Source organism: Hyaena hyaena, unplaced genomic scaffold, assembly GCF_003009895.1.
Source record: "Hyaena hyaena isolate Hyena2069 unplaced genomic scaffold, ASM300989v1 scaffold_295, whole genome shotgun sequence".
NCBI lineage: Eukaryota > Metazoa > Chordata > Mammalia > Carnivora > Hyaenidae > Hyaena > Hyaena hyaena.
Genome location: NW_024080928.1, coordinates 585,074 through 607,260, shown reverse-complemented (window position 1 = coordinate 607,260; position 22,187 = coordinate 585,074). Strand labels below are relative to the sequence as shown.

Genomic DNA, 22,187 nt, shown 5'->3' with positions numbered 1-22,187 from the left:
GAGTGCTGTGTCTCTCTTTAGTAAAGGGCCTGGAGGAAAACACCCAGTGCCTAGGATCTAGCAGGTGCTCAGTGAACACTCTTTGAATTGACGTGAGTGGGCTGTGACCTTAAGACTAATTCTTAGATCTTTACAGATTCCCTACGGGGCCCTTAGAGCAGAGCGCCTGCCTAGACCTAACAGAGCACCTGCCTAGGGCCTGCCTAGACCATTGTCCCCTCATCCTCAGTGGAGTGATACCTATTTCATTTTGCAGGCCCACAGCACCACCGATGCTCCCAGGCAGGATGGTTAAGCATCTTGCGGGGTGGAAGGGCCTCACCTCCTGGAAAAACCTGTTCCATTGTTGTGCCCTCTGACTGTCACAAGGCAGAAGTTTTCTCCGTAGCATCTACGCCCTGATCTCCAAATCCCTTGGAATATGCCAGAAGGGGTCTAGGAGAACCTCACTGTACAGCTGGCCCTGAGTGAGGCATGACCCTTCCTGGGCTCTGGAGTCTTGTGTTGGTTCCCTGATAGAATAATGCCAGCCTCCAAGTATTTGGCCTGGAAGTCAGCCCTTCTCACATCTTCCCTCACTTGTGACCCTGCTGCCACTGCAATGGTTTTTAAAACTGTGGCAAAATGTACATAACCTAAAATTTACCGTCTTAGCCATTTTAAAGTGTATGTTCAGTAATGTTAAGTACATGCACATTGTTGTGCAACCTATCTCCAGGACTCTCTTCATCTGCAAAACTGAAGCTCTCTGCCCATTAAACACCAGCCCCTGAGTTCTCCCTGTCCCAGCCCCTGGCACCCACCCTTCTGCTTTGTCTCTAAGTATCTCTTCTAAGGGGACTCATCCAGTATGTCTTTTTGTAACTGGCAGATTTCACTTAGCCTCGCATCCTTAGAGTGGAGCCACTGTGTTTCTAGGTGCTGGGGTTGGCACATCTGCTCCCAGAGCTTGCGGCAGGCTTGGCCATACCCTTGAATGCCCCTGCTCTGAGCTTCTGGAGTGTCAGTGAGACGGTCCTTAGCATTTTGCCATCTGCATTTGCAGCACCAGCGCCGGAAGTGCAGTAGGCGCGCATTTTTGAATGCTTCACCTGTGGTTTGGAGAAGTTACTGCCTGGTGTACGGCGTCATAGCCAAGTGAAAATACCTTATGCCCATAATAACTATTTTGCAAAATATTTAATTGAAATCTAATCATTGTCAAAAAAGATACTGTCTGCAGTTAATTGCTCACTTTCAGTACCGCCTTTGTTGCTTTGAATGCACTATCTGATTTAGCCTTCACTTTGTGTCATGGGCTGTACTCCTGTTTTACAGGCCAGGAGCTGTAGGCTCAGAGAGCGAGGGGCTCGAGGTGAATAGGTGCAGAAGCTCTGTATGAACCCAGAAACCAGGCTCTAACCTCCCTGCTGAGCTGCATGAGGGCTGACAAGAGTCAGGAGAGCCTCCTGTTGATAGAGCGTGCCAAGCGATTCAGAGAACCCTGGAAAGAAACAGGAATGCTTTGGCTCCGTAGGCTACCTTTTCTATTAAGGAAATAATTAAAACTGAATCTCATTTTGGCTTCTCCTTTAGGTTTGAGGGTCTTTAAAAAGCTGAATTCACCCCAGATGCTGGAGTTTCCCTCTACCCTCCCGGGGTAGCTGGCATTCAGAAGCCTTTTTAAATTACTGCTGTTCTACCTTTGACCTGACTCCTTTCAACTTCCTCAGAAACTTTCCATGCTCCACCTCACCTCCTCCTGGGCCCAGTCTCAAGGCAGAAGAATCATTAGAACTGGCCCTAAGACTCTAGTGGGAAAAAGATTTTACTTTATTAAAGGAAAAGCTTTTCTGTCTTTCCCTCATGCCATTTTTCTTGATGTCATCCATTTGCTCACTGAGGCCCCTGCACCCACAATTCACTTGCTTTGTGTACTTGAGTGTGTTCCTTAAACGTTCCTCTCAGTCCTTTCAGCTGCTAATCTGATGCTGATCTGATGTCCTAATCTCATGCTGGTAGTTCCCAAAATCCTATTGTCTTTTGCCTCTGGAGCTAACATTTTAAGAAGCACACAGCGATGGCTCTCTGTGAGGGGCCGCCCCTCCCTTGGGCTCCCTGAGCCCGGGACCCCACACTGCCAAACCCAGCTTCCAATTGTCAGCGGGACTTTTCCCAGCCTGAAAATGTAATAAGGCCACTCTGGGCATCTGCTCTGATCTGGGGATGGTCCCCCATGGCATTCCTTCTAGAAAGAACTTTGCCTCTGAGACCGCCTCTCCTGTCATATACCTGTGCCTGCATGAGCATATTGCATGGTAGGTTTTCTTCTGGTCCAGCTGTTGTAGGGCAGAGAAACCCCAAGGCGTGGTTTGGTTCTGGTTAAAAGTAGTTTCCTCAGTCTGTTTTGTAAAACTTCGGTTGGTTCAGTAAAATAGATTCTGTTTCTGTTGGGTTTGGGAGTAAGAAATCCGCATGATTCATTTTGGCTTTTAATATGCGACGTGCTCCCACTTTATACTTGGTATTGAATTTTCTTTTTAATTTCTTGGATGACTACTTATGTGGGGCAATCTGCAGAGTGATGTATTTATTGATTCTGGCAGAAGTACCATCTGGTTGTTGAAAAGTGTCTCTGTGATTCATAGTGGAAGTTTGTCCACATGCACCTGTATGTCTAACACAGTCTCTCCTTGGCAGAGTAAAATTAGGGAACCTTTCGGAATTTCTTACCACATCTTTCTACACATATCTGACCTTCCTGGATCCAGACTGCGATGAGAAGTTGTTTGATGATGACACCGAAGGGAACTTCAGTCCTGATTCGGATTTGGGAGGCTATTTGGGAGATACCTATCATCAGGGTATGGCTTGGAATGCGTTTGCGGGTGGTTCATCGAATTTCTTTAAACCTTGGCATTGTGATAAAATTGCCGTGAGACTCAAGCACAGAAAATGATTGGTCATTAACATAACAAAAACGAGGCTTTGGAAACTCGCATGTATTAAAATGAGTAAAATGACAGTTTAAAAACCTTACCTGCATTGGGGCGCCTGGGTGGCTTAGTCGGTTAAGCGTCCGACTTTCGCTTAGGTCATGATCTCGCGGTTCGTGGGTTCGAGCCCCGCGTCGGGCTCTATGCTGACAGCTAGCTCAGAGCCTGGAGCGTGCTTCAGATTCTGTGTCTCCCTTTCTCTCTGACCCTCCCCTGCTCACACTGTCTCTCAATCTCTCTCTCTCTCTCTCTCTCTCTCTCTCCCCTAGAAAAAAATAAAAAATAAAAAAAAATTTAAAAAAAAACAAACCTTACCTGCAGAAGTGGGGCTTTTTTGTTTTGTTTTGTTTTGAGGGACAGAGTTTCAGGAAGGAGGATTTTTCACGAAATGTGTTCTAAAGACAGAAACTCACTGCTTGAATTTTCAAAGAAATGGTAGGGTGATCTAGGTTTGTAGGTTTGGTCGGATATGAGGGATGAAATCCTATGTATATAACATTTTTCTAATTACACAAGGTTTGGGTTTGAAGGGGCCTGTGTTTATTGGAGCTGGGTATTGCTTAATGCTTAGCTCACTCATGACAAAACAAAAAGTTCCCATGTTAGCTGCTGGCCCTCAGTTTTTGTTACATATTCAGTTCACCTTGGTATGACGTTTATCTATCTTGACCTGTATTTTCTTTTCCTAGTGTGTTTCCAAACGATGACTTTGTAAACACATACATTATCTTTGTAAATTTCATTACCCTCTGGGAGTGGGGGTGTAAATATCTAGATCAGAATGTTGTCTCCCGTGAAATCTACTCAGTGCTGCATGTTGTTATCACTGTTACACATTTAGAATATTTCTGCAGCTGCTGCTCACTGGCTCTTTCTCTTGTCCATCTGATTCCAGAAAGCGAGGATGAACTTGACCAGTATATCAACCACCTCCTACAAAGCACATCCTCCAAGTGCTATCTGCCCCCTCTTTCTAAGAAGACAGAAGACAGTCATGTTTTCAGTGCCATCCACTCCACTCGGGACATACTTTCTGTTATGGCAAAAGCAAAGGGTTTGGAAAATCCATGTGCGTTATTAAAACTCTTTTCCGCTTGTTAAGATAACTTCTCAAAGTCCTACATGAGCATCATTTAGAAGTCAGAATTGTAAAAGACTGCAAAATGCAGAGATTTCCTGCCTCCTCTCTCTTCCCCACTGACCCGGTCATTCTACTTCGAGGCAGCCACTTTCCACTCGTAGCTTTTTATTCTGGTGGTTACATACCTCTTCTTCTAAAACTGTGTGTGTGTCCTGCTGTCTTGTGATGTGTTGATTTTATTCTTAATCTGTTGGCTCCCTCTTCTGTGGATAAGGAGTTAGCTATCTTAAATCACCACTCTTCTGCTTCGCTTCCCATAACCATGGATGATTGTATTAAAGTTTAGTTTAAGCAGCATTTGCTCTTTATATGTATGTACGCATATGTATGCAGGTATGTATACAAATATTCTCACCTGAGCATTATAGTATGTTGTGATTGTATTACCGTTTTTATTTTTTCTAAAGTTAATACCATTAACTTTAAAAGTCATGAATACTATTTATTCAAAGTTGCTCTATGTCTTCCATTTGCTTTGCTTCCTTTCTATACCTCCCGATGGCCCACATACAAATGTCCACGAGGTCTGTTGTGTCTGTGCATCTCTCAGTTGGACTACTTTTCTGAGAGCCCACAAGTCTCCTCTGTCTGCCTGGTTGTGCTCTGGGCCCTTTGCACCCCTGGCATCCTGGGACTTCTCTTTACTGTAATCTTTGGAATCTCCTTTGCTTCTCTCTTCAGTTGACCTCCCTGTTTCCTAAGATTGGCATGTTCTTCTTGATTTCCTCCTTTGGTGGAACATATTCTATAACAGTTTCAAAAAGTTTAAAAATGGTACATTGGGCAGGCACAGCGGTGTCGGCCCTCAGCTGCTGGTTTCTGAAGCTCTCTGCCCCTTTGGCCTGGGTGCCCTCCATGCCTGGGATGTCCATCTTGTCCTAGGATCTTCCCTCACCGTCATCCTGGAGAGTTCCTTGAGGCTTCCTTGTCTCCTGGGCTGGCTCTCCTGTTTTCTGTATCTCTGCTTTCCCTTTTTATTGGCTTACTCTCTTATTTTGGCGGAAGACAACCAGTAGTTTCCCGAGAAACAGCGCTTGGCTGGGAGAATTGTCAAGACCTCGCAAGTCTGGAAATCTCTACAGATATTCTGTATATCCATTTTTGAGAGTTTGGTTATAAAATTCTAGACTGAAGGTCAGTTTTTCATCAGAATTCTGAAATCATCGCTTCAGTGTGTTTTTGCTTGCAGTGTTGCTGTTGAGACATCTAAATACATTCTCAGGTTTGACCCTTCAAATATAAATTGTTTTCCTCTTTGGAATTTTTTTTCGAATCGTGTCTGTTCCCAGGTTGTGACATTTCAGGGATGTGCCTCAATCTGGGTATATTTTCATCCCATGTGTTGGATGCTCAGTGGGCCCTTTCAATCCTGGGAATTTATGTTTTTCAGTCCTGTAAAATTTTTCTGAAAAATGGCTTGACTCGCTCTCTTCCTTACATCTTCCCTGTTGTCTTTCATACCTGTGAGCCCACCGGTGCCCTTCCAGGGGGGTCTGGCTTCCCTCTCTGTCTTCCAGCTCTCTGACCGGGGCTCTCTTCTGAAGGCAGTTGCTTCAACTTTATGTTCCACCCCCTCAGTTGAACTTTTTTGCTTTTGCTACCATGTTTTGTATCTTTGTTCTCTGAATTGCCCCCATTCTTGTTTTGTGCATGCAGTTTAATTTCTTATTCCTCTAAGAATATTAACAGCAGGGCTTTTTGGTTTTGTTTTTACATTTTCTTCTCCCTAAATGGTTTTCAGGTCCCTCAAGTCAGTTTTTCCTGTTTTGGCTCCTGTCTTCCACATGAGAGCCTTTCCACCAGTGTTGGGTGCTGCTTGGTTACCTGCTCATGACTGACAGTCTCTGAGCACGTAGGTGGGGCCTGCCGGCTTGGCGGGTATCAGCTGGGTAGATTCCCCAGAGACACCCCACCATCTCTTTTTCAGTCTCCTTTTTGACAGGTAAGGGTCTGGTTGCTTGGAGCTATATAGTCACTTATTCCCCCTAGGGATGTGCACGTCCTTTAGATGTGCCACACACCTCACCTCCAGCTTTACCCTCGTCACAGAGACCCTCTAGTCTTGTGTCAGCATGAGCACAGCAGTTGCCCAACCATGTGGATTTGGGGAAGGGATCCAGGGAACTCACCGCTTCTGCAGTCTTTCTTATGTCGGGACCCCCCCCTTCTGGAACCCAATTCCAGATGTATATAGTGCAGCAAGAGACACCTGTGACGAGTCTCTGATAACAAATCTAACTGGCTGCAGGCTTTCGTTGCCTTCTGTCTGCTAAGTCAGTTCTCTCTCATCCGTCAGCTTCATCACTTCCAACACGTCGTTACTACTCTCTTCTCTCTCCTGCTTTTCCCTGTTCTTGAGGATTTGTCCTTTTAAAAAATATATTTTCTACAGGGTTAGTGGTGGGTTGAGAGGAAGTAAAATTAAAATGTGTGTTTAATTTACTAGTGTAAGCTGGAGGTCTATAAGTTGCCTTTTGAATATGCCCCATCTCTGTCTTGAAAACTTCCCATTTTCCCAAGATGACATGACCTCGCCTGGAAGACACAGATGGCTTGATAAGTAGATAACTGAGGACGATAGCATCCAAAGGTAGTTAAACACCAGAAGCTGTCACATCTGGCACTGGCAACGTGAAATGCACACTGGACTCCTGGAAGCCGACACCTTAATTACGAGGAGGCCAGTGACCCTGGACAGTGCTCTTCTCTCGTTCCCAGTTTCCTCATCTGAAGGACAGAGGTCAGCCTCTGTCATTTCTAAGGCGCTTCCAGTCCTCAGATGCTGGGTCATTTCCCTCAGTTCCTGCTCACTTCTTGTCCTCAGATCTGGTACATAATGTGGCTACCTGGTAAATTCTTGCTGAAAGTCATTTAAGTAATCATCCCTTTTGTCGGGTTGTATTGGATAAGGAGTAGCTGCCGTAATGCTCACAAGAAGTATCTTCCCTTCTTCCTCCTCACGAGGCTTTCTTTATTCTTCTGTTTTCCAGTTGTTCCCATGACTTTGCCAACTAGAGTTCTGAGTGCCCACCGTAAATCACTAAATCTTGTTGATTGTCCTCAGCCACTCCTAAAAAAGGTAAAGTATTTAGGGGAATCACTTTTTTTAATGTACTGTTTTTTGATACCGGTATTACTCCCAAGAACTCTTTTACATGGTTGAAGTCAAAAGAGAATATTTTTTGATGTCCAGGACCTTTGGGATTAAAAGTTCTGTGTTTCACTGGGAGCCCACTCACTCAGTTCTCTGCACTTGGCCTCAAGTTAGTGTCCCCAATGCGTATGACGCAAACCTTGTTGTTTTGCATGTAGGAAAAGGCAACTGCCTTTCTACCCACCCATCAGAATCTGTCTCACTAGAAGAAGTAAGCTAGCTCGCTGCCTAACCCTGCCTAGCCCTGTGGCAGCCAGCCAAGGACAGGCCATTTGCGGAGCAGGGTGCAACACTAGGAAAAGATTCCTACAGAGAAGAAAAAGTCAGGGTGTTCCCACTGGTTCCTGTCATCCGTTTTACCTAGGGGTTTATCTATGATTTCATCCTACGTGAATAGAAAGATTCAGTGTCCACTGAAGAATATTTTAACCTAACTTCAATTTTAGGTTGCCTAAAACTTACATATTTTTTTGTGTGTGTTTTGCTTTCGAAAAGATCTTTTACTGCAGCACAGCATACACAGAGAAAGGCCTAAAGGATAGAACGTGGAGAGCGGTGTAAACGGCCGCCCTCCATGCCCCCCCAGTTGCTTCCTCCCTCCACTCCAGGGGTAACTGCTAGCCTGAGGTCAAACACTAGGGCTTCGTTTTTACCTGTTTTTGAACTTTGCGTACATAAAACTTACCCATATTTTAATCTGTTCGGTCTGGGCTCTTGTAAATGTTGACTAACCTAGTGATTCACTGATCAGAAATAGTAAAACATATAAACAAAAAGCTACAGAAAATTCACTGAAGCCCAGGAGCACAGCAGTGACAGGGTTCCAAGACCTGGTTGGTATGTCACTTCCTGGTCTTCTGAAAGTGCGCATGCTCAGCCCCTCTCCCTCGCTTTTTGGTGTTTGTATGCCCAGGCCCCCGGAGACGACTTCCAGTGGCCCAGAGATGACCGTGGTGACGTGGACTGTGACAAGCTGGTTGAGCGGCTGAAAGATTGCTCAAACCTCCAGGACCAAGCAGATGTCCTGTACATTCTGTATGTGATAAAGTAAGTTTATGGTTTTCACTAGCTCAAGCCTTCTCCATCGTCCTGGACTCCTTGCTTTCGTTTTCTTGGCCTTCCAGCAAACCAGGTCATGATTATATTCACCCGTATTACCCAGGATCACCGCGAACAGACTTCTATCGCCTCTGCCCACTAGCTGTGGCCTCTCAGCATGCCACGGCTGAGTACAGCCAGGGTCTCACTGGTTCCTTATGTTAGGCTTCTGTTTCAAATGGAAGGGTTGCTTTCGTAAGCTGGAACCCTCTTGGTGAGACTCAAAGGCACTGGGAGGGTGCCCAAAACTTGGCAGAAGGTACAGCGGTTCATTTCCCTCCCCACCAAGTGAGCTGTGCTGCAAGATAATCCAGCCTTTAAGCATTCCAGGTCATACTTCTGGGGTTTTCTATCTTTTGACAGGGGTCCCAGCTGGGACACAAATCTCTCCGGACAGCACGGGGTTACTGTCCACAACCTTCTCAGCGAGCTCTATGGGAAAGCTGGCTTGAACCAGGAGTGGGGTTTGATTCGCTACATCTCTGGCCTGCTCAGGAAGAAAGTGGAAGTCCTGGCAGAGGTCAGAGCCTGGGCAGTCTGTCTGTTCTTTCTAGCCCCATGGCCTCTTTCTGTTGGGAAAGCTGGAGGCAAGCCCCTCTTATTTGTAAAGGAAACCAGTTATTTCATACTTGGATGGAACAGGCCCTCCTCTCCTGACTTCCCACTGCTCTTGGAAAGTAAGCAGAGGAAATGGAATTCAAGTTGATTAGTTTTGTTCCTTTTTAGCTGCAGACAGAGGTTTACCAAGAAATCAAATTAAAATGCTCTGTGGCCCGGCCCCTTAAACAGAGCGTTCTTATTTCTGCATAGCTGCAGTATAATCATCATTACCATTGTAACCCTGAGGCATGGCAAAATCCGGAACTGCTTTCTAAGACATAAGAGTTCAGTGTTATGGGAAGATGATGGTATTTATTCTATGTGAATAATGGGGAAACTGGCAACTTAAGACTGTAAGACGGTCATTAACCTTTAGCATTGGTATCTTAGGACTCATGACAGCTCATCTCCCTTGTAGGACAGCCGGGGGTCCAACGTGTTTGCTACAGTGGATGGGCATTAAATACCCTAATGGGCCCTGCAGAGCCAGGCCCCGGCCCCAGAGGTCACAGGGACCCAGCCCTGCCTGGGTTGTTCAGTATGGGGTCTATATATGAATTTTCAAATAAAGGACAACATGGGTCATAAAGCTTGTAAAGGTAAATTTATGGTTCCCTTGGTAGTGACCTTTCCTTGCTGGCCTTGCTAATCTCCCCCCCTCCCCTCCCCTCCCGCCGTTGCTGTGGGCCTCCCCCTTTTCTCTAAATGAGAAGGCCTGCACGGACCTGCTGTCGCACCAGAAGCAGCTGACAGTGGGCCTGCCACCGGAGCCCCGGGAGAAGACCATCTCTGCGTAAGTCTTCAGCCGAGAGCAGGGCTTAGGTTTGTGGGGGCCCTTGGAGAAAACATCAGTGCCGTCAACCATTTGGGAAGAGGGTCTTTTTTAAACACTGTCAGTCGGGAGCTTCCATCAGGAAACTAAGGCTCTTCCGTGAAGGGCGGGGAGGCCCCACTCGTAGGCACCTTTCATGCGGTTCGTGTCCTGATGCTTCTTCCCAGGCCCCTACCCCCCGAGGAGCTCACACAGCTCATCTACGAGGCCAGTGGGCAGGACATCAGCATCGCTGTCCTCACACAGGTCAGTGGGCTGGGGAGGGGCAGGGACACAGCCTTCTGCCAGGTGCATGGGTCTCTTCGCCGGCAGCCTGTCTCTGAAACGCTGTCTCCACATGTGTCTGCATCAGGAGATCGTGGTTTACCTGGCCATGTACGTCAGGGCACAGCCCAGCCTCTTTGTGGAGATGCTCAGACTCCGGATTGGACTGATCATTCAGGTGATGGCCACAGAGCTGGCACGGAGCCTGAACTGCTCAGGTAGATGTATGCAGGTGGACTCGGGGGGGGGGGGGTTCCTGCACCCCCCTCCCTGCCCCCCAGGAAGCCTGCCCAAGTGTTCTGGAACCAGGGCTTCTGAGCCTTTGCGTGTACTCACACTTTACCGGGTTCTCTCATTTATATGCCACTTCCACCAAGCCAGCCAGCACAGGGTGTTCAATTTCATGTCAGGGGGAAGGAGGTACTAGAATTGCGTGCCCTGCTCCGGACAGCCGAGTCCCTTACTGTGTAGCTCCTTGTGGTGAGATGTCATCCCGCATTTCATAACGCCCCCGTTGGGAGAAATCCTACCAATTTAAGTACGTAAATTGACTATGAGATGCGTTCCAACATTGGGAATCGGCACAGTGTGAAAAATGATGTGTCCAAGTGTTAAGAATAGACACATTTTAAACCGCAGCATTTAGGATCACCGAGGAGCAGCGCATTTCAGCCCTGAAACAGTGGTGAGGCCATCCTGAGCAGGAAGGCCTCTACAGTAGTACCCTTTGCTACCCCCTCCTGAAGGCCACCTGACTCTCTGCACCACCAGCCCCATGTCAGAGACACTTATGTTTGTTTGTAGGAGAAGAAGCTTCTGAAAGTTTGATGAACCTCAGCCCTTTTGACATGAAAAACCTTCTGCACCATATTCTGAGCGGAAAAGAATTTGGCGTTGAAAGAAGCGGTAAGTAAATGCTCAGTTCACCTCCAGGGGCAGTGGCATAGGGGGCCAACTGGTGTGCCCAGGGTCGCCTAGAAGCACAACTGTGGATGGCATAGACGAGGGTAGGCTTCCTGCTTTATGGAGATGGGTGGTCCTAGGTTCAAGATTTTGGCTTATAGGCCTTTGTGACCCCTCGCAGGTTGCTGAGAGTGGTGGTGTCACATGTGGGTATGGTGTGCACCGCTCTGCCTGTGCCCTCCCTCCCGCTGGTCCCTGTGCACAAGTACGAGCAGGGGGTAGGGGTGGAAGAGCTGTCTTTTCCTGTCTCCTGAGTGCCTCGCCTTGGGCTTGGGTAGCAGCGCTCTCAGCCACACTCCCATTACCCTTCAGGGGTGCAGGATCCTCCACATGCTCTCAGCACTTTTTTGCTGAGAGGGTGAGCTCAACTCCATCTTGTTCCCTCAATTTTGATGTGTACGGCACCCTGTTTCCTGTGCTAGGAAGTATAATCGCCCGAGTCCTGGTGGAATTCTGTTCTCAAATGCTCCCTAATTATAATTGAAGCAATTATCATTTCTCCTCCTCATAATAAAGCAAAATGATTTGCAGACACATTGGCAAATTTATTTCATCATGCCAAAAAAATGCCATGCGGGCTGTCATCCTTTTTATTTAATAAGAAGGACATCGGGTACTTCGTATTTTTTCCCCCGAGTGCATACCCGCCAGCAGACAAAGGCAGCGGCGTGCAATCAGATGTGTTTTGGTCGCTTTTCTCCTTTACTGAAGGAGGAGTGCTCGAGATCCTTTTCCAAAAGTAATTTCCAGTTCTTTCAAATGCACAGTCCTTGAAATGTAAATATGTGAGATAAATATTTTATGTCTTCTGTTCATCAAAATCATATACATGGTTTGATGCAGATAATTACTGAAAACTTGTTATTAGATACAAAGCTGTAGCTGCTTACAAAATTGAGAGGAGAGTAATGTCACTGGAAAGCTATAAATATGTCTAATTGCAAGCAAGGCCAGAAGAGGTCCGTCTTCTTACATATAATACCATTCTGTTGTTCAGTTTTCATCAGTTAGGAAATTCAAATAGTCTTAACATTTTTATTAAATTCTGAGCTGTTGGAGATACTTCCAGCTACCCTATACAGGCCCTACTGGTAGCTTCCCAGACCCGGTTAGCTTCTGTTTTCCGCTTTCCCGGTGTCCTTCCTCACTCTCCAGCTAATCTTTGTGATTCTGCTATGAATCCCTTCTTCCTGCTATCCTTTAAATGTGGGTGTCTCCTGGCTCCTTATTCGTCTCCAAGGCCGTGTGCCTTTCACTCCCATGGCTTCATTGAGGGCTGGGGAGGGTGGGGAAGGCTGGGCACCCAGGGGAAGCTGCTAGGAAGTGACCTTTGAGCTGGGTTGTGGAGGGGAGCAGGTGGGATGGGAGGCTGACACGCCCAAATGCCCGGCCCCGTTACTCGGCTAGGAGTGCAGAGCTCTGAGGGGTAGGTGGGACTCCAGCCGGGCAGGCTTTGTCCTGAAGACAGAGCTAGGCCCAGAAGGATTCCAAGTGTGCAGTGACATGATCACACTTGCCCCTTCCAACGCTAGCTGTGACCGAACCACAGAGAACTGGTTCTCAGGGAGGGGCAGGGTTCAGCTGCTACAGCAGTTTGGAAGGGAGGTGACTGAGGCCTCCCTGCCCCGTCCTGCGATGCCAGGGGCATGCAGCTTCGCGGGTGGCCTGTTCTCCCGGGACTTCTCTCTCCAGCCCCGAGGTCCCTTATTTGAGCGGTCTCTGTTTTGTACAAGGAAGGTGTGCTTTTGGAGAAGAAATTATTCTTTAAAACACAATTTGCTCTGGTTGGTTTTTGGGTTTTTTGTTTTGTTTTGCATGCTGCTCAAGCCATGCTCCCTCTTTCACCCATCTGCTGGACACCTGTGGGGCCCATGCTATTCCCAGTGCTAGAGACAGAGCACTGGCCAGGGCAGAGGCAACTCTCTTCTAATGGAGTTTAGAATCAAATGGGATAGAGGTGGATACAAATGAGCACATCACCCACATTCCTCCCCCAGGGTGGGTGCTAACCGTGTCTAGGAGCCGTATGTGCGTTTCCCCCCACAGTGCGACCCATCCATTCCTCCACCTCCAGCCCTGCCATCTCCATCCATGAGGTGGGACACACGGGAGTCACCAAAACCGAGAGGAGCGGCATTAATCGGCTGAGGAGTGAGATGAAACAGGTAAGACGGAACTCGCGGTGGCGGCGCTGGGGAAGAAGTGGTTTTCAGAGCTGGGCTCACCTCAGGAAGCGCTAGAAACCCAGGGCATGCAGGGTGCGGAGGATGTGAGATCCCTTCTGTCCTCAAATCTGAACGCACTCTACCCAGATATCCAAAAATTAGGTGAACATTCCTGGAAACATCCTTACCGTGTTTGTCTCTGTTGCCGAGAACCACAGCTATTCCAAAAGTAGAGTTGTGCAAAACGTAACTGAATCACCTCTCCATCAAATGTGTCCTTCAAACGACATAGCAAGAAGAAGTGTAGGAACAGAACGGAATGCTCGTGATACCTGTATTTGCCACCATCTACAAGTGTCTCTTTTCTCTGTTCACTTTTTATTTCACAGTAAATTCCTTCTGAACTGATCCCACAGGACCGCAAGGCGGCAGCTTTTTAGTCCTAATGTGCCAGGTACCTAGGTGCTAGGACTTGACTGATCTACAGGAGGGAGACTGTCCTTCTGACCATGACCTGAGTGAGAAATGGACTCAGGTTCTCCTCTCCATTTCAAATGGTGACTCACTAGACTGAGTCCACGAGGTGCTAATGGGCCCCACCCAGCAGCTGGGCCAGCACTTCCCTGGATTTTCTAGAGGGTGACCGAGGAGGTAGGGCATCCTTGGGTCAAAACTGGCTTTTGTTTATTTCTCGATGTATTTTTACTTGCAGATGACTAGGCGATTTAGTGCTGACGAACAGGTGAAACCTCTGTCTTGTTCTGTCCTTTACCTGTGTGTTTCATGTCCTTTTTGACTTGCGTGTGGAAAGCGAGGCTGGGAATATGGAGTATGATTGTGTGGAGAGTGGTTTTGCCCATGAGAGGGGCTTGGGTCGAGGGGACTCTGTGGACTGTGGCGGGCAGCCCTGGGGGCGGGCGGAGTGCCAGACTTGAGAGCGGGAGAAATGGCCTTGCCCCATGCCTTTAAGAAGTCCATTTATCAAGCTCTTGGGTTTTACAGGATGCTTTGTGAAAGAGAAGGTTCTGGGCTCTGCCTCAGCCAGAGTTTTTGTTCCAAAAATGGGAAGTAAACAGGGAAAAGTAAAATATGGTCATTATATGAATAGAAAGAATACCCCAGATTGCCTGGGGGGGTTTAACCCAGGAAGGAAAACCGTGTCCGGATACCACTCTTTCAGATCACCCTTGGGACATACTCCCTCCTCCCTCCAGAAAGTTGGAAGCACGGTCCTGCTGACTAAATGTGCGTGGCTGAGAGAGCGTAGAGGAGTCGTATAGCGACATGCACATTCTGTCTTGTCTCCTGTATTAATTTATGCTCCATTTCCAAACACCTCCCTTTGCCAGCCACTCGGTGGCACCATATCCCGGTAGTGGCTCACTGTCGGGGATATGGGTGGCTCCTTCTGTCTCCATTTAATACCATCCTTACATACTATGGGGACAAAATGATCTACTTTGATAGGTTTAGATTCAGCCAGTACAAGTCTTATTTTTGGCCACTTACATCAAGAAAATAGAGTCTCTGTCTAAAATTTTATAGATGTCTTGGCATTTTAAATTTCGCTTCTGCAAGAACACCACGGCCTCACCGTTGGTGCGTGGGCCCCGTCCACCTGCAGACTATGGATACGTACAGATTTTTAGATGAAGAGATGCTTGTTTGGCCAGAGGTCATCAGCCTGGTCTTCTTTGTTCATTTAACAAATATCTATTGAATGCCAGTAGGGGCCAGATGCTAAATGCTGGTTATGGGTAGGTATTTTATTGGTCTCTGAAGATTTTCAAACCCTTTACATAAAAGATTAGCATTTTGTGGCTAGGGCTTTGGAAAATAAATTGTGCCCTAACTTGATGAGGCACGCCCACATAGGACTAGACTGGGTGACGTGTCGTACTCGGAGAAGGAGCATTTCCCAGTTCTCCACTGCGCAGCGCCCCAGAGCTCAGCGCCGCCTGGCGTCTGGGGCCATTTGCTGGGATGGTGAGTGAGCCCTCCTGTGCCCCCCATTGTCTGCACCTTCGTCCGGGGGGGTGCCTTCCATGCCTTGTACGCTCCTCCTCTCTGCTTGCGTCCTTTGGTGTCACTGCCCATGACTGAGTGGACTCTCTTTGTTTTGTAGCTCTTTTCTGTGAGCCAGGCCGTGTCCAGCAGTGCGCATTCCTCCAAGTCTGCGGTAAAGCACGCACCCCACCCCGCCTGTTGTCCCCCCCGCCGCCTCGTGTGTGGTGTCCTTCTCGTGCACCCACCTTGTCCCTAACTCCCAAAGAGTTGAACAGGTTTAAGTGTTTTCATTTGACTCTCCTTATGAAGAGAGTCTAGACAGCAAGCCAAGAAGTTCTTGAATTGAGCCCTGTTCACCCAGGAGCTTCTGGAACCTGTGAGGCATTGGTTCCGTGCCTTTCTTTTGAGCTCTGATGGTGAGCCACCACCTGCACGTGCTGCTGAGCACCTTGTACTCAAAATGCCCTGGCTTGAGGCCCCAGATCAAGTGCAGGACTAGGAAATGTTCTAATTGCAGAAGTGAGTCTTAATCTTCCTCTTGAAACTAGGAGAAAACCAGCTGAGTCATTGATGAGTGCAGCTGTAATTACTTTTATTTGTATCTAATTGTCGCTGTATTTAAATAGCAGTAATGAGCCCAGTGGAATAACCCAGCCTTACAGCCTCTTCAAAATAAAATCGGATGGAGTCGAAATGAGCACATAGGGAACACTCGTGCCCCCTGCCCTGCTGGCACACTTACCACTTGGACTTCATTTTGAAACCTTAAACTGTGATGTGCATTGAGCAAGAAAAGTGCCAGGTAGTCCAGCACAAGGTGTGGAAGGACGGAGGTCATCCCTTTCCCGCCGTGTAGATGGCTGCCAGGTTGGAAGCGGAAAGCAGGCACCGCCCCAGGGAGGTGTGCGGCCCGGCCCAGCCCCTGTGCTCAGGTCCATCCCCCCCCCCCCCAAGCCTCCTTTCTGCTTATGTGCATCATGGGCATGGGCAGGCCTGGCCCTGCACCAGCACTTCCCTCCTGGGGGCTGATCGAGTCTGGCCTTGGGAGTGGGGGCTTAGGAAGAGGAGGACATTCTCTCCCTCTGCTTCAGCAAAGAGAGCTTCTGGCTGGGAGGCCACCACAGCCACAGGGAGCACCCCGCCCTTTGCAGAGAACAGGCAGAATAGAAAGCGAGCCGAAGGGCCGGGTGGATAATCTCGGAGGTCTCACTACTCATATGGATTCCCAGCTTTTACTTTTCGTCTTCCACTCCAGAACAACCCCTCTCCCCTGTCCCCATGTTATGTGTTGCGTTCTCTGTGGCACCTGCAGTACAGGGAGGTGACCCCCGCCTCCCAGTGGCACTGCCCAAGTGGGCACTAGGGCATTTCTCTCCCTGGGCTATGGCGCCTCTGAGAGGTTCACCCACTCTGAGAGGGCCTGGCCTCCCTCCCTCTCTCCCTGAGCCCTCCTGCAGCAGTGCCAGAGGGCCTTGGTGGTGACAGCTGATGCCCGGGAGCACTTACCACAAGCCAGGCGTGCTCTCGGGGTCTCCTGTGTCTTCATTCAGCGAGTGCTTACAGGGCCCTGAAGCAGGTCCCACCGTGACCCATTGTGCAGATGAAGCCGAGACCCAGAGCTAGTGTTCAGGATTGAGGTAGCTGTGGCGAGTTGGGGTTCACAGCCTGACCCCAGAGCCCTCACTCTTACCTGCTCGGCCTCTCCATCAGGTCAAGGTCCTCGGTTGCCATACTACCTCTCGAGGGCTGGAACGAATGCATAGAAAATGACCCATAAGCAAACCAGCACGGGAAATCATCAATCCAGCTTCAGGAAACGCCCAAGTCAAATTAAGGAACTGTGTTCCTTTCTGGACACTTGGTCTGGTATTTCGACTAGCTCACGGAGTCACCCCTCTTGATGGCCAGCAGTCCCCAGGGCCGCCGGCTCTGAGGTGTCTGAAGGCTACGTGCTGTCTGCCCCACAGAGATCCAGCACGCCGTCCTCGCCCACTGGCACATCATCATCAGACTCTGGCGGGCATCACATCGGCTGGGGGGAGCGGCAGGGCCAGTGGCTACGCAGGAGGAGGCTGGACGGAGCCATCAACAGGGTCCCCGTGGGATTCTACCAAAAGGTGTGGAAGATCCTTCAGAAGGTAATCTTGGCCTTGTTGCTGGGGATGGACACTCCCAGGGGCATGAACTGGCCCCATTAACTGCTTCATGAGGCACGGCAACACCTGTATGGGTCAGGTGGCTTGTCCCCGAGCTTAGGGAGTCCCAGCCTCGGGCAGGGCCGTGCTTTTTTCGTGGGGGTCACCCTGAGCTGGGACAACCGCAGATGCCTGTGGACACTGCCAGGTGTCCCCTGAGCAGCAGGTCGTCCCGGTTGAGAACTGCTGGCTGGAACCACAGCAAGTTAGATAAGGTGGCAGCCCAAGTGTCAGAGGACCACTTTGGCATATTTTAGGGACATAGAAAAGTCAGTAGACAAAAACTGGGGAAGGCTTTGGATGAAAACACGGTCATGTAGAGGCTTCTAATGGCACGCCCAGGCCGTAGCCTCCTGCCTGTTTCAGCCCGTGTGGTGTCCCCATCGTTCAGCGACACAATCAAGCACCCCGTCTGCGGGGCACCGTGTCAGTTCCCCAGCGCGCTGAGGCACAAACCCCACATACCTGGGGCTACCTAGAGGATGGGGGGACCCCAGACCCACTGCCCTCAGCCAGCTGCCCACTCTGTCTGTGGCCATTGGACAGGGCTGCCTTTGCCAGCTTCCTGGGCATGTGAAAGTGTCCACAGAGGCCACCAGAGATGCGGAAGGTGGCGCCACAAACTGCACTGTACACCCCTGAGCGCCCGGCCCCAAGGGCCATCAGCGGGGGAGGCCGTGCCCCTCTGCTGTCTACACTCGCGTTCTGGCTCCCACCGCCCCAGCACACGTCCTTCCTTGCACACAGGCACTCTGCCTCGGTTAAATGCTTCTGTGCAAATTAAGAACCATGGGCATGGGGCGCCTGGGTGGCTTAGTCGGTTAAGCGTCCGACTTTCGCTTTGGTCATGATCTCGCGGTTCGTGGGTTCGAGCCCCGCATCGGGCTCTGTGCTGACTGCCAGCTCAGAGCCTGGAGCCTGTTTCAGTCTGTGACTCCCTCTCTCTCTGACCCTCCCCTGCTCACGCTGTCTCTCTCTCTCTCCTAGAAATAAAAAAAAAAATCCAGGTTTCTGGGCACTGATAGGGTATCCTGGCACCCTGCAAAAAAAAAAAAAAAAAAAAAAAAAAAAGAACCATGGGCAGGACCAGTTTTTTCCTCAAACTATTTTTATGAGCTCATTCATTTCACAGTGGGAGAGGAGAGAGAGGTAATCCCAAGTGCATATACGCTACACCCCCTTCCCAACGGCAAGGCACCTCGCAGCTGTTGTACTCAGCGGCCGGGGCAAGGGGCCCACGAAGGAGCTTCAGCCTCACTGCTGGGTGGAGGGGGAGGGCAGAATGGGCCCTGTCCTGGTGCAGCTGGTCCCCACGTGGTAGCAGAGCCCTCGGTCCTGCACAGGCCTCTGGCCCACCTTTCTCCCCCCTGCACAGGCAGTGCGGCCATGGCTGTCCCTCTGTCTGCCCGCCTGTGCCCTGGGACTTAGAAGGCAGCCAGTTAGATTAGAACACACTTCCTAGAAAATCTCCCCAGTCTTCCTGGGGCATCATGCGCTTCCATCAAGCCTTCCACTAGTCCAATACCAAGACACTTTTATTATGAAAAAGCAGCATTTTGGGTTGAGCCGGCACTTGGTATTTATATATACATGGGTGTGCATGTGCATGTCTGTGCATGTGCTCTAGTCTTTTGTGATTGGTGCTTATTATAGAAATCTCAAAAATAGATGCCTGCAAAGGCGCAGAAGTATCACTTCGCCAGCAGGAGCCATGAAAATAACCCTTTTATACGGCCCCGAAGGGTGCCTCGCAGCCGCCAGGGCCTGGTTGCCAAGTGAACGGCAGAGCAGCCGCAGAGGGCCCGCGGCTCCCTGGGGCATTGTTCGCACCAGATCTGAACGATGCCTGCTGCTTCCCTAGAACTGCTCCGCTGAAACCCGCCTGTGGGTAGTGAGAACGAGCTCTCTAAAAATAACTCGGACAGTCTGGCGTGTTCAGCCCGTGTGCAGGTTTCCAGGGCAGAGTGACTTGTGTGTGTGCGAACATGTGTGCACACGTACTGATCAGCTTCTGGAATCTGACTGAACGGTGCTGTGTGTGTTCTGCTTCCAGTGCCATGGACTGTCCATCGATGGTTATGTGCTCCCGTCCTCCACGACAAGAGAGGTATGATGGGAAACCCCGGTTCCATCCCTGCACCCCTGAGGGCTTCGTGTCTCCATCCCTAACCACTCTCTCTGCTTTCAGGTGCACTGCGTCCGCACAGGCCGGCTGTAGGTCCATCTCTTAAGCCACTTCACCTTCAGATTTTGCAGTTTCCTACATTTATTGGCATCACCTTTTCTTTGTCCCCTCAGAAACCACATTTCTGACCATCAAGATCTTTACATTTGCCCTTTAAAGTGCTATTAAAAGAGCACAGCTGCCCGCCCCCTTCCTTGGGTGTTGTGCAGCCTCCTCGGGCCTCTCCACTGAAAACACTCACCCTACTGGCTTCCTTTCTCCAATTCATTCTTTTACAAATTGAATGTTTAGTTCCTGTCCCCCCTGAGACACCATGCTTTATGGCACAAGGGGTGACCAAGGAGAAAGAGGGACAAGAAAAGGGCCCTGCCCCCTGGCCGGCCCCGTCCAGTCGCAGAGGTACGTCAAGCTAGGACACAGCCAACTCACTCCTACAGCAGAGTTCCCAGCCTCCTGCGCCAGACGGTTCCAGCTGATAGAATCAATGCGGCCCGGAGAGAAGGCAGCATTTTGGAGCTGAGCCCCGGGCCCAGTGGGTGCCGCGGTCAACATTGACCACTGGGCTGTCTATCCTCAGCTCATTCCTGACCCCCTGCTGCTCCCTTTGACAGATGACCCCACAGGAGATCAAGTTCGCTGTCCACGTTGAGTCGGTGCTGAACCGCGTGCCACAGCCTGAGTACCGGCAGCTGCTGGTGGAGGCCATCATGGTGCTGACGCTGCTCTCGGACGCGGACATGAACAGCATTGGGGGCATCATCCACGTGGACCAGATTGTGCAGACGGCCAACCAGCTGTTCCTGCAGGACCAGGTGGGTGTGTGCAGGCCTGCCCCATCACCCCGCAGCCAAGATGGGGACAGGCAAGGCAGTGGGTTGGCTGGCTTTATCTCTGTTGAGGCTGAGGCTTTTGTGTCCAATAGGAAAGAATATTCTCAAACAAAGAAAATGTCATCACAGATGGTAAAAGAAAAAAAAAAAAGTCAACCGTTTGGTTAGAAAATGGCACGATGGCCACATGGGAAATCTAAAGATCTATGGAATTGGATAGACTCGTGTTGGCTTCAGTTTTAGTGCCAGCACCACTCTTGCTGTGGATACGGCCCTGGACAAGCAGACCACTTAACCCCGCAGCCAGAGTTGAAGCGGGAGAAGCCGCGCTCTCGTTACAGAGACATAACGCCCTGCAAAGTAGGCCGTGTGGGAGCACCGTGTAGTCCCCGGAGGAGAGGCTGGATGTGGACCCTGCGCACTCTTGACTCCTGCCCTTGAGCTCAATTCCCTTCTCTTGGCGCTGCTGGCCTCCAGCACATACAGCCACCCCAGGGCCAGGGCGCGAGATGCTGCTCATTCTTTGCCTGTGTCTTTTCCTGTTGTAGATGTCGGTTGGAGCCACGGACACTCTGGAGAAAGACCAAGCTACGGGCATTTGCCACTTCTTTTATGACAGCGCTCCGAGTGGGGCTTATGGGACAATGACCTACCTGACAAAGGCAGTGGCTTCTCATTTGCAGGAACTGCTGCCCAATTCAGGCTGCCAGATGCAATAGGGCCTCAGTGCTCTGAGTCTGTCACTTGCCCCCAGCCTCATTCTTCTGTGCTCCAAAATCTCTGCTATTGTCACAAAAGCACGTCCCATCAGAAACCCTGGCAGAGAGGAAGTGGCAGCCCCTGACCTGAAAGCAGTGCACCGAGCCGGAGTGCCACAGGGTCACTGGTAGGTTCACTTCCCTCTGTCATTTGCCACAACATCTGGCCTCTTGACTGCAATATGAACGGAAAAGCCGGCGTAAGTTAGGTCTCACCGAGAGTTCCCAAGAGGAGGCAATTGTCCTGGTGCCACATCTAAAGCAGGGGAGATTGATGCGTGGACCTTGACAAGGGGACAGTCTAACAGCCTGTCTGTGGACCAAACTCTTTACCGACTAGAACAACCCTATCTTTCTGTGCAAGTTTGGTTTTCTTATGCCTTGCTTTCTTTCCAGGCCTCACTTTACTGGCATAGCTACCTTTGTGTAACAGAATCCTCTCTTGCCGAGATTTATAAAATCACTTGCGGTTAACTTTGGCTTGTGGGCTTCAAGGATTTTATCCTGGCTGCTTATGATTTAGAGTTATTTTTCTGCCTTATAAAAAACAATCCTCCATCTTCTGGAATATAGCAAAAAAAAAAAAAAAGGGGTGGGGGGAGCCAGGCGAGGTGCCAGACTCTGACTGGCCAACTATTGTTTTGGGGCTGGAGCAGCAAGGAGTCCCTCTGGAAGACCTGGATCCCCTACGCATACATGGGGTGACCACCCTGGCAAGTGGGCGGGGAGCCACATGAGTACATGGGGCTTCTGGTTTAGTAGAGAGCCAGGCTGGCAACTCAAGCCCTTCTGGAAGCATTCTCCTCTTAACCCTCCTGTAGGCGTGATTGGGGTCCTTGAATGTCCAGCCAGGTCACATCCTCACAGGACAGGGCCTCACAGTCTTGGGTCGATGTTCTGCTGAAGGGGGTCTCTCTCTAGGCCCCATCTAATCTGGCGAGGGGGTGGGGCAATGCCAGGGGAACACTTTGCATGAAGGAAAGGACAAGCAGATGCCTGGTGGTGAACCGCTGAGCCCTG

The 22,187-nt window shown here is 49.8% G+C and overlaps 1 protein-coding gene across 8 annotated transcripts in view; it reads left to right on the top strand.

Annotated features, from left to right (window-relative positions):
• Positions 1-21,646, top strand: part of PHKA2 (phosphorylase kinase regulatory subunit alpha 2) — a 75,470-nt gene extending 53,824 nt beyond the window's left edge. For 2 of the 8 annotated variants that reach the window (XM_039247378.1, XM_039247377.1), the window contains 16 exons: positions 2,680-2,843; positions 3,871-4,044; positions 7,107-7,195; positions 8,184-8,317; positions 8,732-8,888; positions 9,682-9,761; positions 9,968-10,046; positions 10,153-10,282; positions 10,869-10,970; positions 13,074-13,192; positions 13,905-13,934; positions 15,318-15,371; positions 17,167-17,337; positions 19,448-19,501; positions 20,191-20,391; positions 20,958-21,646. In XM_039247378.1, coding sequence (XP_039103309.1) covers positions 2,680-2,843; positions 3,871-4,044; positions 7,107-7,195; positions 8,184-8,317; positions 8,732-8,888; positions 9,682-9,761; positions 9,968-10,046; positions 10,153-10,282; positions 10,869-10,970; positions 13,074-13,192; positions 13,905-13,934; positions 15,318-15,371; positions 17,167-17,337; positions 19,448-19,501; positions 20,191-20,391; positions 20,958-21,128 — 1,909 coding nt within the window. In that variant the 3' untranslated portion in view covers positions 21,129-21,646. The other 6 variants (XM_039247379.1, XM_039247380.1, XR_005530998.1 and 3 more) reach the window with 6 other exon arrangements.
• Positions 21,647-22,187: the final 541 nt, after the last annotated feature.